Source organism: Capsicum annuum, chromosome 6 (assembly GCF_002878395.1).
Source record: "Capsicum annuum cultivar UCD-10X-F1 chromosome 6, UCD10Xv1.1, whole genome shotgun sequence".
NCBI lineage: Eukaryota > Viridiplantae > Streptophyta > Magnoliopsida > Solanales > Solanaceae > Capsicum > Capsicum annuum.
Window position 1 is genome coordinate 181,532,763 of NC_061116.1, and position 17,067 is coordinate 181,549,829.

At 35.8% G+C, this 17,067-nt stretch overlaps 1 protein-coding gene across 2 annotated transcripts in view; it reads left to right on the forward strand.

Moving 5' to 3' along the window:
- The window catches only part of LOC107872910 (casein kinase II subunit beta-3), a 12,318-nt gene extending 7,797 nt beyond the window's left edge, over positions 1–4,521 (forward strand). For both annotated transcript variants that reach the window (XM_016719565.2, XM_016719566.2), the window contains exon 5: positions 4,205–4,521. In XM_016719565.2, the coding sequence (XP_016575051.1) occupies positions 4,205–4,335 (131 nt within the window). In that variant the 3' untranslated portion in view covers positions 4,336–4,521. The remainder of the gene's footprint in view (positions 1–4,204) is intronic.
- The last annotated feature ends 12,546 nt before the right edge of the window (positions 4,522–17,067 follow it).

Here is a 17,067-nt window from a genome sequence, read left to right on the forward strand (position 1 = left end):
CCCAACCCGGCATTCAACCAGCTGCCGCCCGGTCCCCAGCCGCCAACTTGGTCTCCAACAGGCCGACACTCCGCCTGCACCCGCCACGCCGTCTCCAGCAGCCGCAGCCCCAAGCGAAATCCGGTGACTTCTAACCTTTGTTATTTCGTTATTTCATATTGCATTTTAGTTCATTCTTTCATATTCCATTCTTAGTACTATGCTCGTAGTAGCCCGTGTACCTTGACTTGCGTGGGATTTGTGAACATTGCCTGTTGTCTGTTGTCTGTTGTTGCTGTTGCTGTGGTCGCTTCTTAGTTTTTGCTTCGGGAGTTTCCCTTTGAACGTGTGTGTGTCTGGTATCTCCTTGCTGCTGCTTTGATATTGCCACCGGGTATATCCTTATATTTTCCTACTTTTTCGTGTAGTTGTGGCTGTGGGTGGTTATGGGTGGTTAGGGTCATGTCCGAGGGGGTTGGGGCGTGGGGCTGTGGTGGGGGCGGGAGATGGGGAGAGAGCGGGAGTGGGTGGGAGGCCAAGGTTTGGCCGAGGGGGGGGTAGTGGGGGGCACGTGGATAGCGACGGTAGGCTGAGGGTTGGGTCTTGGAATATAGGGACCCTTCAGGGGAAGTCCATAGAGCTGGTGAAGATTCTTAGGAAGAGAAGGATCAACCTTGCGTGTGTCCAAGAGACAAAGTGGGTAGGGTCTAAGGCTAGGGATGTGGACGGTTACAAGCTGTGGTACTCTGGGAGCGACAGGCGTAGGAATGGAGTTGGCATCTTGGTAGATGAAGAGCTTAGAGGCCAGGTAGTGGAGGTGAAGAGGATCAACGATAGGTTGATGACTATTAAGTTGGTCATTCGGGGGTTTACCCTGAACGTGTGTAGTGCCTATGCGCCGCATGTGGGATCGGAGGGGGAGGAGAAGATGCGGTTCTGGGAGGCTTTGGAGGAGGTGGTGAGAGGCGTGCCCAGTTCGGAGAAGATTGTTGTAGCAGGGGATTTCAACGGGCACATCGGGGCGCTACCGGGAGGCTTTGGGGATGTGCATGGTGGTTTTGGTTTTGGGGAGAGAAATGAAGAGGGTGCGACCCTATTGGAGTTTGCGAGGGCGTTTGGGCTGGTGGTGGTGAACTCGGGCTTCCCGAAGAAGGACGAGCACCTGATCACTTTTCGGAGCGCGATAGCCAGGACCCAGATTGACTTTTTGTTGCTTAGGAAAGGGGATAGGGCGTTGTGTAAAGACTGTAAAGTCATCCCGAGTGAGAATCTTTCGACTCAACATAGGCTCTTGGTTATGGATTTGGGTATAAAGAAGAATAGAAAGCGGAGGAGTAAGGAGAGTAGACCGAGAATTAAGTGGGGCGGCTTGACGCCAGTGAATGCGTGGGAGATAGGGGAGAGGTTGGCGGGAATGGGGGTGTGGGAGTGTAGGGGGGACGTGGATAGTATGTGGGACAGGGCGGAAACGTGCATCAGGGAGAATGCAAGGGAGGTGTTGGGTGTTTCTAGGGGCCGGGCCGGACATCATCGGGGGGATTGGTGGTGGAATGAAGAGGTGGGGAAGAAAGTGCAGACCAAGAAAGAGGCGTATGCTAAGTTGGTGGAAAGTAAGGACGAAGAAGAGAAGCGGGTAAACAGGAAAGAGTACAAGCTAGCGAGGAAGGAGGCGAAGTCAGCGGTCACGGCAGCTAAGACGGCCGCTTTTGAGAGCTTGTATGCAGGGTTACAGGGGAAAGGAGGGGAGAAAAAGTTGTTTCGACTCGCTAAGGCTAGGGAGAGGAAGGGTCGTGACCTCGATCAGGTGAGGTGCATTAAGGGGGAGGACGGTAGAGTGTTGGTGGAGGACGGTCACATAAAGAAGAGATGGCAGTCGTACTTTCATACGCTCTTGAATGACGAGGGGGACAGAGCTATTGTGTTAGGGGAACTGGAGCACTCAGGGGAGTGTCGGGATTTTAGCTATTGTAGACGTTTTAAGGTAGACGAGGTTAGACAGGCAGTCCGCAGGATGCGAAGGGGTAGGGCGACGGGGCCGGATGAGATACCGGTGGAATTTTGGAAGTTCGTTGGAGAGGCTGGTGTAAGGTGGTTGACTGCATTGTTCAATGAAATTTTCAGGACGGCAAAGATGCCCGAGGCGTGGAGGTGGAGTACCATGATCCCCCTCTATAAGAATAAGGGGGACATTCAGTGTTGCAATAACTAAGGGGGATTAAGTTACTGAGTCACTCTATGAAGATATGGGAGAGAGTGGTCGAGGTGAGGCTGAGACGGATAGTGTCTATTTCGGAAAACCAGTTTGGATTTATGCCCGGCCGCTCGACGACGGAGGCAATCCACCTGGTACGGAGGTTGGTGGAGCAGTATAGGGAGAGGAAGAAGGATCTGCACATGGTGTTCATCGACCTGGAAAAGGCGTACGACAAAGTCCCCAGGGAAGTGCTTTGGAGATGCTTGGAGGTGAGTGGAGTACCGCAGGCATATATACGAGTAATTAAGGATATGTATGAGGGAGCGAAAACCCAGGTGAGGACGGCGGGAGGAGACTCAGAGCATTTCACTGTCCCGACAGGATTGCATCAGGGATCTACTCTTAGTCCCTTTTTGTTTGCGTTAGTAATGGATGTGTTGACGCGGCGTATCCAAGGGGAGGTGCCGTGGTGTATGCTTTTTGCAGACGATGTAGTCCTGATAGATGAGACGCGAGGGGGTGTGAACGACAAATTAGAGCTGTGGAGGCAAACTCTGGAGTCTAAAGGGTTCAGGGTGAGCAGAACCAAGACAGAGTATGTGGAATGTAAGTTTAATGACGTGAGGCGGGAGAATGAGGTAGTAGTGAGGCTAGAAGCATAGGAGGTAGGGAAGAGGGATAAGTTCAAGTATCTCGGGTCCGTGATCCAGAGTAACGGTGAGATTGACGAGGATGTCTCGCACCGTATTGGGGCGGGATGGATGAAGTGGAAACTCGCATCGGGGGTGCTGTGTGATAAGAAGGTGCCGCCCAAGCTTAAAGGCAAATTCTATAGGGTGGTAGTCCGTCCGGCCTTGCTGTATGGAGCGGAGTGTTGGCCAGTTAAGAACTCCCACATCCAAAAAATGAAGGTGGCAGAAATGCAGATGTTGCGCTGGATGTGTGGACTGACCCGAGGGGATAGAGTTCGGAATGAGACTATCCGGGAGAAGGTTGGTGTGACTTCAGTGGAGTGTAAGATGCGGGAAGCACGATTGAGATGGTTCGGACACGTGAAGAGGAGGGGCATGGATGCCCCGGTCCGTAGGTGTGAGAGGCTAGCGTTGGATGGTTTTAGACGGGGTAGAGGTAGACCGAAGAAGTACTGGGGTGAGGTGATTAGGCGGGACATGGAACAGTTACAGCTCACCGAGGACATGACCCTAGATAGGAAGGGCTGGAAGATGCGAATTACGGCAGAGGATTAGGGCCAGTTCGGGTCGCTAGTGTAGGGAATTAATTGGTGGGGGTGTATTCCTGTTATGATTCTGTATTCAGTGTTTCGTGTTCCGTGTTCCATGTTTATTTCGAATCTGTGTGCTTCCCTCTGCTTTATTATTCCTGCATTCCTGCTTTACTCTGTTTTATATTCCCTATGGGTGCCGTATCTATGTTATGTCATCTGCTGCTGTGCTGTACTATGTGTTTGTGTGATATCTCGTGACTTGAGCCGGGGGTCTTTCGGAAACAGCCTTTCTACTTCATCAGAGGTAGAGGTATGGACTGCGTACATCTTACCCCCCCCAGACCCCACTAAGTGGGAATACACTGGGTTTGTTGTTGTTGTTGTTGTAGATAATACATAGAACTTCTAGTATTTTTTTACTTTGTATAATGTTGTCCTGGGATGAGATTAAATGGAGTTGCACTGTCAATGAGGTTTCATATAGTTAACCCAACTTGTTTCGGTTTGAGGCGTAGTAGTTAATAGAAATTTCTATATCGGAAGATCTTAAACAATATCTTACGTTGGAACCTTTCTTCCACAACCGTCACCATGTTTGTATTTTCTCCTCTTTTTCTTTTAAATGCGCCAAACAAATGGATGGATGGACAGATTTGAAGAGGGAATCAATCTGTAAACACTGTTGAATCTATCCGACACATTTAGACATTTTCTCCCAAGCAAGGCGGGGATGATATTTATAATTCTCTTTACATTTTTTGCATCTATAGCAATATCTTTTCTGCGTTTCCTTTACCATGCCAAAGACATTGATGGAGCTTACTTCGGAACCACATTTCCGCACCTATTCTTGATGACTTATGGACACCTCAAGCCACAGAAGATTTCTCAGAGCTATGTTCCCAGAGTGTTTGGTTTCAAGGTCCACAAGCCGTGATCCTGGTAGTGACCTACTGGCAATGTTTTTCCTTATTAATGTGCTAGGAGAGGTAATACTTATAATAGCACATCTAGAATTGTAAGGTTCTGTTATAGGTTTTATTCTCATACAGGCTTTTGAAGATGCTGTGTGATAACAAATTAACTTGAGCTACTTCTATGTATGAAGATACTTTCCATGCTACAGTTTGTGCCTTTTCCCCCCGTGAGAATCTCTCAAGTATTCGTTACAAAATCTTTTGTTGCCGGGGTTCCACGTCAATGTACATCCAAGCATCGTAACTCGTAGTTGCCACACGATCTTTCGTGCATGGCATGTGCAGTGGAAGTCTTCCAACCAGTGGTTTCACCTTGATCGGGTGATTTGTTGCTAGGATTTTCCTTCAAATGTTTGTTGTCTTAACTGTCACTGTGCACTCCTGAATACATGTGTATAAAAGCCTTCTCTCTAATTTTTGCTTCGACTTCTCCTTGTACATTATATTACAGGGTCAAGGATCTCGTGTGCTGATATATAGTTAACCTTTTCACATTGTCGGTTGAGATTAAGTCACATATCCAGGCTCAGGGCTTAGTTTTAACGGCAAAGAGTAGAACATTGCAGGATGTTCCATTTTGACAAAAGACCCACACCCAAGTGCCATAGCTTGTGGTTCGCTATCTGATCTTGATTTTCCTACCTCAGAGACATATCAATGTATTAGAAACCTGACTATTACACCAAATTTGGTATTTAAGTGGAGGAAGGTAGAGCCATAGAGGAAGAGATTCATTGTCATCCCGGCTTGATAGCTCAAATAGCGGACTTGTCAGCCATTTAAAAAAAAAGTCGAAAAAGATTTCAGCCAAAGGGGAAAATTAACTGTGAAACTGAGATAGCTCTTCAAATATCAGAGTATAAAGTCATGTCCAAGTATAATGTATGAACCAAAAACTCTTCAACACACAACAAAAGAAAGGAGCCTTTATAAGTGGATCCTGAGAATATTCTAAGAAACTAATCAGTTGCGAACTCTAAAAATTGGTTCCTGGATATAGTTATATTTTGATAACCAGCACAAATTTTATCTATCGAGAATATATGTGCAGATCAATTCCAGGATCCTGGAAAGCAAAACATTTGTTATGCTAGAGGAGAAATTCAATCCAAATGGTTGTTAAGGGCAAATGAAAAAAAAAATAGGTGATTTAACAGATTCTTCACCAAGACCATATATAGTACACAAATTACAATCAACAATACCCCATTGTAGTAACCTTTTATCCTTTTTAGGGCCACATATTAGATTAAAATCCCCCATCTGATTAATTTATCTGTTATTCATAGGAAAATTGCCTTGGGCCTTGCTTCATTTTTGAGCATGAGTTATCTCCAATAAAATTTGCCGTGGCCCCGGGGATTGCATATAGAACTGTCTAATCAGGCCGTGTCTAGTATCATCTACTTGCCTCTTTCTGAGTAAAATAAAATACTATGTATGATCAAGCTTATTTTTTTATTTATCAGAAGTGTTTATTTTTTCTAATCAGTGTTTATTTTCAAAGTGAGCTGTAGGACCAAACTTTTGCCCAAAAAAATGTGCTCGGGTGGTTTTGAATGAGTTAGTAGGAAATGTTTTCCAGCAGCTAAAAAAAGTACTCTATTATAAATGTATTATCATATATATAGCAAATAGCTATTTTATCATATATAGTAAATGTCTATTTATGAAAAAGCTAGAAACCTCAAAGTTAATTTTTGTATAAAAAACATAAATCCCATCCTAAATGAAACTAATTACATAAGATTTCGAATTGACTTTCTCTCTCCCAGATTTGAGAAAATACATATACATGTCAATGTACCTCATACGTAACTCCAATGTATGAGAAAACTATTTCTCCTTAAATTATGGAAATAAAATCAGATCCAATTATTCTTTTACCTTAATAACACAGTAATTAATGTTCTGATTTTGTGATTGCTTAAAAATAATAACTGTAATTCAAATTCAAAAAATATCATGAAATATCTCTCTTCATCTCCCTCAAGAAAATCAACGCCGCTGTCGCTGATTTACGGCTCTCACCGTCGTTCACCGCTCCATCCTATTCCTCACGCCGATGAACACGCAAGGGCGACTAACCGCCAAGATCGACGTCGTTTCTCGTTCCTCTCCCACTGTCGCCACCACCGGCGCCATCACGAACAGCCAACGGCGCCTCCGCGCCCTCTTAGTGTATTTATTTTTTAGTAAAGACTTGCACAGTATTGTATGAGAAATTATAATGCATTACCAGTTTGAATGATATTTTGACATTATTTATGAAATTTACACGTATGAGAATGTATTACACATTTTTCCAATGTATGATGCCAGTGTTATATGTATGATTTACACTCCAACAACATGTTCTAGATGTATGTGAATGTACTATGTTTTACTTTCTATGTATGATCCAAATGTTTTCGATTTTATATTTAAGTAAAAACATTTCACATTATATGTATGAGAACGTATTATACATTACTTTCTATGTATGATGCCAGTGGTATATGTATGATTTACACTCCAACGACAACATGTGCTATATGTATGAGATTGTATTATACTTTACTTTCTATGTATGATGCAAGTGTATTCGTTTTTATTATACTTTTCTTTCTATGTATGACATTGCAAAAGCAGATAATTTAATAAAATCATACAGGCAACTAAAAAAGAGGAATAATTTGAATATTATAGTTCAAATCAACTTTCAAGTCGTTGACTATAAAAATAATTGGATCTGATTTTATTTTAATAATAATTTGTAATGCATATTATAGTTCAAGTTAAGGTATAGAAGAAATAATGGGTCTCTCTTCTATACTATAGAACAAATTTGAACGACTTAAAGTAAAATGCATTATTTGATTTTATGAAAATTTATTATAAAATAAATTGTTTCCATAATAATTTGAAATAATAAACCAACTAATTATTATGAAATTTATTATGAAATAAATTATTTTCATAATAATTTGAAATAAGAGATCTTATTTGAACAAATTTGAAATCCCCCAAATCACGTAACTTGAAATTAGGCGTAAAATAAGGAGTGCAATAATGAAGCAAAAATCCGACTAAAAATAGAGCAAAAATCGGATGTTTTGGGATGTATGCGCCAGAAGAGAGAGAAAGTCTAAAAGGAAGGAATTCTATGTAATTAATATGGAATTTTTGTAATTACTTTTCAAATAAGGGATTTTATGTAATAAGTAATAGTTACCTTGTGTATATATGTAACTTTTTCCCATAAATAAAGGGGTTCTCCTTCATTGTAATTCACCCTTCAAATATTTCTCAAGAGAAATAATAATCACTCTTTTCTCTCTATTCTTGTTGTTATTACTTTATATTTCATAACACGTTAGCACGAGACTCTGCCAAACAAGGTAAGATTATAAGTCTAAAAGTAATTTCAAGGTTAATAATTTCTTATGTTATTTGCCTTTTGCTATGAATGATATAATTATTGTTGGATTTGAGAAAAAATAATTGATTTGAAACCAAACCGTTTATGCTTTAAATTTGTTCATGAAGAAACAATATTGTTAAAAATATGATGATGAATTTAAGTCTCATTTCATTAAGAGGAAAAGACATTGGTTAAAAGTTTCAATGCACCATGATGATAAGATGTTGGGTTCAAAGTCCCATCAAGTTATAGCCTAAGACGTCTTTATATGGATAAGATATTGAGTTTGAATTTCAATTAGGGCTGCTTATCGAACGGATCAGATAGACCATTATACGTAACAGTTTGGCTTAACGATTATCAGTTTTAAAATATACAAATCCAGTAGCCAACCGATAAGATATCGGATGATTCGATAATAGATAAACAATTATCGGATGCTTTATCGGACCTCCACAATTCATACTTGAATACAGACACCTTACAGAAAATAGAATAGAATAGAATACTTCTTTTCCTTTCACAATGACAACAGACATAGTAATACTAAAACTAACACTTGCCTCTCAAGTTTAAAAACCAGCTGTTTCCAAGTTTCTATTCAGAAAAAAATATAACATAAAAAAACTGTTCCATCTAACTAAGAAATTAAGAATCTCAATGTTTATCTGAAAAACAAAATAAAATACTAAGTTATGTCACGCCACCTAAATAATATCAATAATCAGTTCTCTTAAAAAAGAATTAATTCTTTTGCACAACGACTTTTGCATAATATACTTAGCAAAATGCTCTTTTTCCTTAAATTGAACAATCTCAAGCCTCAACTTTAAAAGATGTTGCAGCCACAAGAATAACTTTTACACAAACATATGCTTTTGCTCACTTGATAGATGATAGTCTCATAATTTTGTCATTGATAATGTAAATCAAATATTAATTATTTTCAAGTAAAATATAAATTAAGAAGAACGATCAGTGAGTACAAATACATGATGAATTACTCATCATTATAGAACTAGCTCATGAGCTTAACAAGAAATGGACATGTTACACAAGTACAATAATTATGTTGGTTTTTTCTTCTTGTGTAAAATTACTAGTATATCATAGATTCAGTTTTTGAAGCAAGTAAAGATGTATCTTAATGCTCAATGTAATTTAATATTGTGTTATCTCTTGCTGTGTGGATTAAGTGTAAATTAAAGATATCATAATAGCATAAACTTGAAGAACACAATAAAGAAAGAATTTTTTTTTTTAGTTTTCAAGATTGTCCTCGGTAAAAATTAAAATAATCTGGTACAATAAAAGTGTAGATTAATTTAGATAATCACCCAATCCTGAATTAGAATCCTTCCATGTAGGATTAGTTATTTATAATTCTAAATCAACTTAATAACCAAATCTTTTTGTCAAGATCAAAATCTATCACCTAGCTAGGCTGTGATAGGAGCCTGAGGAGCTATCACCAATAAGGTGAACATAAACCTGCCCATAAATCTTGTGCCACAACAACCTCTTGCATATGCTCAAGCAACCTTGTTGGAGGTTACAGTTCCTACCCTTCAGAGCCCACTTGCACTGAACAGCAGGCCACAATCACTGCAGGCTATGGTTATCAGGTACCAGTTGACCAAATATACAATGGTGCTCACTGAGTGCACTATTTACTAGCTCCAATAGATACCTTAAGGTAATGGGATAGCCTTCTCCTCTCTGCAAAGTAATTGACATGAAGCAGTGTTATTTAGATTTCACCTTCCCCACTGCTCAAATGCAAATAATACTAAGGGTCTCAATAAAAAATGAACACTTGCATTCAGCTAAAACATTGCCCAAATGCAAATAATACGACAGGTCCCAATAAACACTGCACACTGCATTATGTTTTACTAAATAATACGTGTGCCTCACCAACAAGGCAACTAAAACACTGTATTATACTCATATTAGTAACCCCTGGTATTATGATACAATTGCTAACAAACACGGCTCAGGCTTCAACAACTTATAATGCAACATTTACTGGACAACAAGCTTATGCTCAACTAGCTCCAGCTTCAGACCCCAGTTCAACCTGGTTATGATCAATCCATGACTCAACCAGGTGGTGGTTATGCAACTGTACCTATTGTTGCTGGTTATGTTAAGAGTGTCTCACCTCTTCCTAGTTATGCTCAGTATGATGCTACTAATCAGATGCATGGTGCTTCTAAGTGATATTTTATTGTTATATGATGAAATTATTTCAAGAGAAGTGTTTCAGTGTTCAGGTTCACTCTAGGTTGTTTGTTTGCACTAGTTTTAATTTCAGATCAGTCTGTCATTGCACATGGAATATTTGATTAGCAGCAATGTCTACTGTATTTTTTCTTTTTGTCTATGGCATTATATATGCGGTTAATCATAAATGCTAAGGACATGGAAGTATGTACTTTCTCCTATAACAAGTTTATTGCACACATTATCATCAATCTTACAACGCAACGAAATATCAGTTAGTAAAGAAACATAACATAACGACTTTTATATTTTTTATATTATTACTAATCTTGTGAAAGTCGTCTTGTAAACTTGTATACATGTACTACACGACAACTACAGTAGGGTCTTTTCCTGCACTGGCTAAATCTGAAGAGAAGGTCAATATAATGAGTCAACTAATAAATAAAAAATCATTTGTAATAGCAACATATATAAAGATAATATTATCTTTTTCGATTTTCTCAAGATTATCAAGATCTTCCTCAACACTAACAGGTTGTTTTAATTGTTCACTTCGAAGTCAATCTTGAAGATACGCTAGAACTTGCACCAATTTAGGAGTCAATGAACTTCTAAATGAATCAAGAAAACGTCTTATTATACTAAATGCAAATTCATATGCAACATTTGAAACGGAAACAACTAATACATCACAACCTATCTTAGCAACAGTAGGAAATCTTGTTGCGTTCATTTTCCATTAGAGTAGAATGTCAAATTCTTTAGTATCATTTTCAGTTTCTTCTCTAAAATATTTATCTAACTTTGTTCTAGCATCTACACCTCCATTCACAGCTTTATATTGCTTTAGATTTTGCATGAGTGAATCTAAAGGTCTTGTACCTTTGGTGCTTAATTGACTGCCATAAAGCACCGAAGTAGAAGTCTTCAATGAAGAGCAAGGTGAAGATACAACAACCACTAGCCCTTTTGAACTTGATTTGACATATTCATTAAATAATGAAATCATGTATTGCTTTACTACTTCTTTTAAAGATAAACCTTGATTTTCCCAAAACATTTTTATGTGTGCATAGTCAATTGAATCAAGCTTGTAACGAGGATCTAGAACACATGTAATAAAAGTTATCTTGTTCATTTTTATTGAATCACCTCAATACTTATCAAATTTTTCTTTGATCTTTCCCCCTCCCCTCATATTATCTAAACTATTATCTTCACTTGCAATTAATTTATTCAAATAAATAGCAACAACACAAATTTTCAGAAAATAAATATTAAATGTAACATAAAGTGATCCAGATATTTTCAAAGGGAGAAGATAAAAAATTTCAAGAAATTTTATAATTCTTTTCACATGCACCCAATCACTACACAAAAGTTCACTAGCAGTTACTCAAACTTCAATATAAAAACTCTCAAGATAATGTCTTAGGCCAATTTTACGAGAAGCATAATTTTTAAATGCATTCTCAAATTCAATAGCCCTACTCAACATTAGGTAGGTGGGGTTCCATCTAGTTGGAACATCTAAAGCATAAAGATTTCTTGCAACTGAGTTGTTCATCATCACAATTTTCTTGAAACCTTTTCAACCTTATAGGAGATTGCCTAACATATCTCACTACATGTCTAATATATTCAATAGACACAAAAATTTCTTTCAAATCATCCTAGACAACAAGGTTCATAATATGCGTCATACACCTCACATGAAGGTGATCACCGCTCATCAGATTAGTTTCCATCTTTGTCAAATACTTAGATAGTTCTTTTATCGTTACATTATTTAAGCTCACATCATCTACAGTGATAGTAAATATTTTATTTATTCTCCACTCACGTAAGCAACTATCAATATCAATTACTATATCTTTACCTTTATGGCTAATAATTAAACACAAATTGAGAGTTTTCTTATCGATATTTCATTCACTGTCAATTCAATAGACAGATATACACATGTAATAGATTCTTTATATGGAAGTCCAGGTTTTGATGGTTATACAGATTCTCTGTTTGATTTTCATAAAATAACTCTTCAGATTTTGTTTTTCTTCATAATAAAGATTAAAACAATCTCCAGTGACAGCACTACGGGAAGGAATCCAAAAATGAGGTGGTATCACTTTCATAAACGCCCAAAAAAAATTTCTCAACAGAGCTAAAAAAAATCTCATCAATTATTACCATATGACATAAAGCCTTCCTACACTCTTCTTGATTAAATTTTAAAGATACAACGGCTACATTACCTTGACTATATTTGAAAATAGCTTTAAAAGCTAAATTTGATTGTGTTTTTATCAACACTTGTAGGACGCTTAGAACATGTCAATAGATGACCAAGAAGAGTACACTTACCGTTTCTTGACTTAGAAAAATACTCATGGGAGCAATAATCACATTTTGCTTTTGTACCTTCGGAACTAACAATTTCTATAAAATGATTCCACATATTAGACCTTTTTTTTTTCTTCTTTTAGCAATAGTCAACTGAGTTTCAGTTGTTTTAAATTGACTTACTCGATTTGAATCTCCACTTTCACCCATCACCTTATCAGCTTATATATCTTCAGTCATGTTATGAGTTGATTTTGAGTTATTGTGATAAAAAAAAAATCAATTCAATAAATTATCAGTATTAGAACAAAGAACATGAAAATTAATACATAATGCAATTGCAATTATCCGAAGAATTAGTGATCCATAAAAAAATTAGGCTAATAATTTTTCAGATGAAACTTGAATATAAAAAAGAATTGAGTCAATTATTGTTGCTCACATATATTTAAAATAGAGTGAAGATTAAGAAAACACATACCCTGTACAATCGAATCAAAATAAAGGAATAAATTCTGAAAAATTAGGCTAAAGAAAATACACACAGTAAATTATAATTACTTATCCAAGCACATGCACATCACCATTCATATCAAAATAAAAAATTGAAGCAAAATAAAAAAGAAAGTATGAAAGAAAAAAACAAGTTCACAACTCATCAGAAAAAAGAGAAAACATAAAAAAAGTCAAGAAGATTAAAAAAATGAATTACAAAAATGAGATGAAAGAGATGAAGATGGAGAATCAGTAATTATTAAAAAGTACTGAAAACTTACTTAAATTATGCTTCTCGGCAAGAGCATATTACGGTTGCATTGAAAAAATCAAAGAAAAGAAGTTTAATCGACAAATCCTTTGCTTAATTGCTTTAAAAATCTCTTTAAAGCTTTGACCTTTGAATATAATATCACTTTACTATTGAGTACTTTTGAGTTTTGAGTCGGCAAACCAAAGCAATGAGCAGGGCTTTTGAGTTTTGATCTTTTGTACCGTCTATAGTTCTATTTACTTTGAATAGATAATAACTTTAGTAGTTAGTACTTTACTGCCTAGTTTATATATTATATTAGGGTTAATTGAAAATGGGCTTTATGTTAGAACTAGTGATTATGTCCGCGCTTTGTGCGGTCATAAAAATACTTTAATATATATTTAAATTTCTTAATTAATTTTAAAAAATATTAATTTGAAGGCAAAAAAAAATATTGTGACTAAAACAATGCATATTTAATATTTTTAGAAATACAATCATTTAGTAACAAACATTCTTTTTTGGGGTAAAATTAACAAATTTCTCTATTAAAAAATATATATGATAAATCATTGATTTGATTGATCCATAACAAAATTCTCTTATCAATAACATCGGAGAACTATGAATTGAAATAAAAATAAGATCAAATACCTCCAGGTTCGGTAACAATCAATTTTGATCATATGTTAATACTTTTTTTGGTATAAAAATTAAGAAAATTGCGATAAGGATCGAGCACTTCCCTATAGTTGATTGCCAACTACACCGCTAAAGTGGATGTCCGAATTTCAAAAAACGCGTGCACTTATCGCTAAACAAACTTATCTAATATTAATCTATATTGACAAAATTACCTAATTGTTCTTCTAAAAGTGTCAATAAATTAAAATTTTTCATTGAATAATTCAATTTAATTCCTAATACACCAAACACCGATAGATAGTTGCATAATGAAAATTAGATATTGTTAGACAAATGACTACATACTATATATAAACAAAGTAATATATAAGTTGTACTACACACTGATTGAAATTAATCAAATTGTTCATGTGAAAATAACAAAAGCACCACACTCAAACATAATAATTAATTCTTTAAAAGCAACTCTACCAAACTCGAAGAAAAAACTATCTAGCCTATATACAGACTTACGATGCAACAACTTTGTGTTACAATTCTTGTATAAATAATTTTTTGCTTCTTCACGGGTATGGATAATGTTGCTACCCCCACCTTATTATCTTTGTGCAATAAAATTTTATCTTTTCTTAATTGGACCAAAGGTATATGTAAGAAGATAGAGACAGACTTGAAAACATGACACCTAGTATACCTCTTTCAGTTTTTTTTCCACTATAACTCGTGATTCCATTTGATTTGATGAACAATAAAAAGATGGCCAAAATAAGAAAGAAAAGTCAGCGAAAAATAAAATAAGATGATTCTGTAATCTCTAATTTTAAAAAAGAATTGACAGATGAAGTAGTAACGATGAATTCCCTGTTCAAAAAATTTTGAAATTTCAGAGGAAATATGAACAAAAGACTATCAATTGTGATAAACAAATCATTACATAATAAATGTTTGTGATGTTATTCACACAATATGCAAGAGATGAAATAAACATTATTCAACAGAAAAAACAAAAGTCTAGAATAGTGTCAAGATCGAAGCTCTAACTGAAATGTTGTCAAAAATTATAGTTTTTGCATACAATTTTACATTAAACAATTGAGAGTTATAAACATAAAAGCCTTGGGAGTTATCAAATTGAAGAGGTGTGATTAAGAGCAAATGTTATGAAAATAAAAAGGTGTGATTAAAAATAGATGTTATGAGTGTGATTAAAAGTAGATGTTACGAAAATAAAGATGTGTGATTCATGGAGATGATTTTTAAATAATAATAGTTGAAAAAATCTCAAAAAAGAAAAGAAAAAAGAGAAATAAAAATGGAGGCCATTGGGAAGTGACACATCACCTCCTCTATGACTTTCCTTCATATTATTTATAGATTTAAATCCATTAGGTTTGAGTTTATATTTTATAATAATATAATATAATATATATTTTATAAAAAATATAAGTATATATGGTAATTCTTAACGGGTTAACAGTTTATCCAATAAGAAAATTGTGTAATCCAACCCCACACCAATAAATCGTTAATTGTAAAATTTTAATCTGTTCACCAATTGTTTATCTGATAAGCCAATAAGTCAATTTTGTGGGTGACTTATCGGATACGGTTTGATTTTGACCTGCCATAATCATAATACACCATATTGATGATATTATGATGGCTAAGGTAAAATAATGGGTGTTTGGTGAAAAGTCATGAAACATATCCCATTGATATGCTCTATTCCATGAAGTGATTATGGTAGCAACATATGATGAATGTAAAAGATGATAACTTGCTCCATTCTTGAATGAAATGTAGTAGCAGTGCATAATATGTCTGAAAGAAGACAAGTGATTGAATGCACAGATATAAGCGTGGAGGGTCAATATAATAAAAATCATCAAAAGTGATAATATTTTCACACTCTTATTACGATTATAAGATATGTTAGACAAAAATTCTCTACATTATATGCACACCTCGATTTGCTCTTGAATTAGCAATATTTTGAAGGAGGTTATAAGCTATCATAATTTGATAGGCTAAGGCACGATTATCTTTCATTACCGAGAATGAGAATTTTGATTGTTATAAGCACAAATTCATTTCCTGAGGTGAATGTGATAATACTTAGTAAAACTTATCAATACAAATGTGCACTTGATTTTGGTGGTACCACAACTCATCTCCGAAAGAGGTAGAATAATTATGTAGAAATATTTTGCAATTTGCTCAGAAGTAGTAAATATGATGTTTGTTCTTGTAAAGTAAATTTGAAATTTACTAAATCAAAAAGCACATGTCATGATAAAGTTGGAGTTTACTAGAATAAATATTCATACGTTGAAATGCACGATTGTGACATTCCAAAGATGTGTATATTGAGTATTAGACATGTATTAAAGAATTAGAAAATTCTTCAAAAAGTTTTCATGTTGTTTGTTCTCATGATAAGTTGGTTGGATCAACTAATGTTGGGATTGAATACCTTAAGTCTAAAAAGCAAAAAGGTGAATAAGAGCCCGTTCACCTACCATGTGATATGTTGATAAGATGCATCAATAAGATAATCACATGTATATTTATTGTCATCCTGTAGTTTTGTAACACCCCGCATTCAAGTACATATATTGGCGTATTCAAGTACGTGTATTGGTCTTATTTATATGGAATTAATTTTATTTTATTTTATTTATACCGGTATTTGCCCGTCGATGGTTCCATACGAAGGTTATTGAATAAGCTTTCCAACGATATAAAGATTTCCAAAAATGGATAGGTTTTGGATATAATCGAGCATGTTCGAAACTATAAAACGGTGGCCAGGATATATTGGGAATAGTAAATGTGCAGGAAAATTTCCTGCACACAAACTACTGAGGCCATCCATTTTTTTGGATCAACTTTGAACGATCATAACTCCCTTAATATAATGAACTGGGAGAGCTTCCACCTAGGAAAAGAAATATCTTTGAGTCTTCTTTCCAATGCAATTGGTTTCATCCAAATCCGACATCTGAGTAATGAGTTATACTCGTTTTACTTCAGCCTCTCAAAATAGATTTTTAGGGTCAACTTCAAACGATCATAAATCCTTGTACAGGACGAACTGGGTGGCCTACTTTATATTAAATGAAAGCCCTTTGAATTATTTTTCCAACGATACCAATTTCACCCAAATCCAATATCGGAGCAAAGAGTTATGGTCGATTTACTTTAGCCTATCAAAATAGTTCACCATGGACAGATTCAGATTTACTTAAATTTTAAGGGCAATATGGTCATTTTCCATCACCTCATGGACGAAAATTGGTCATTATATACATATACTTAGCC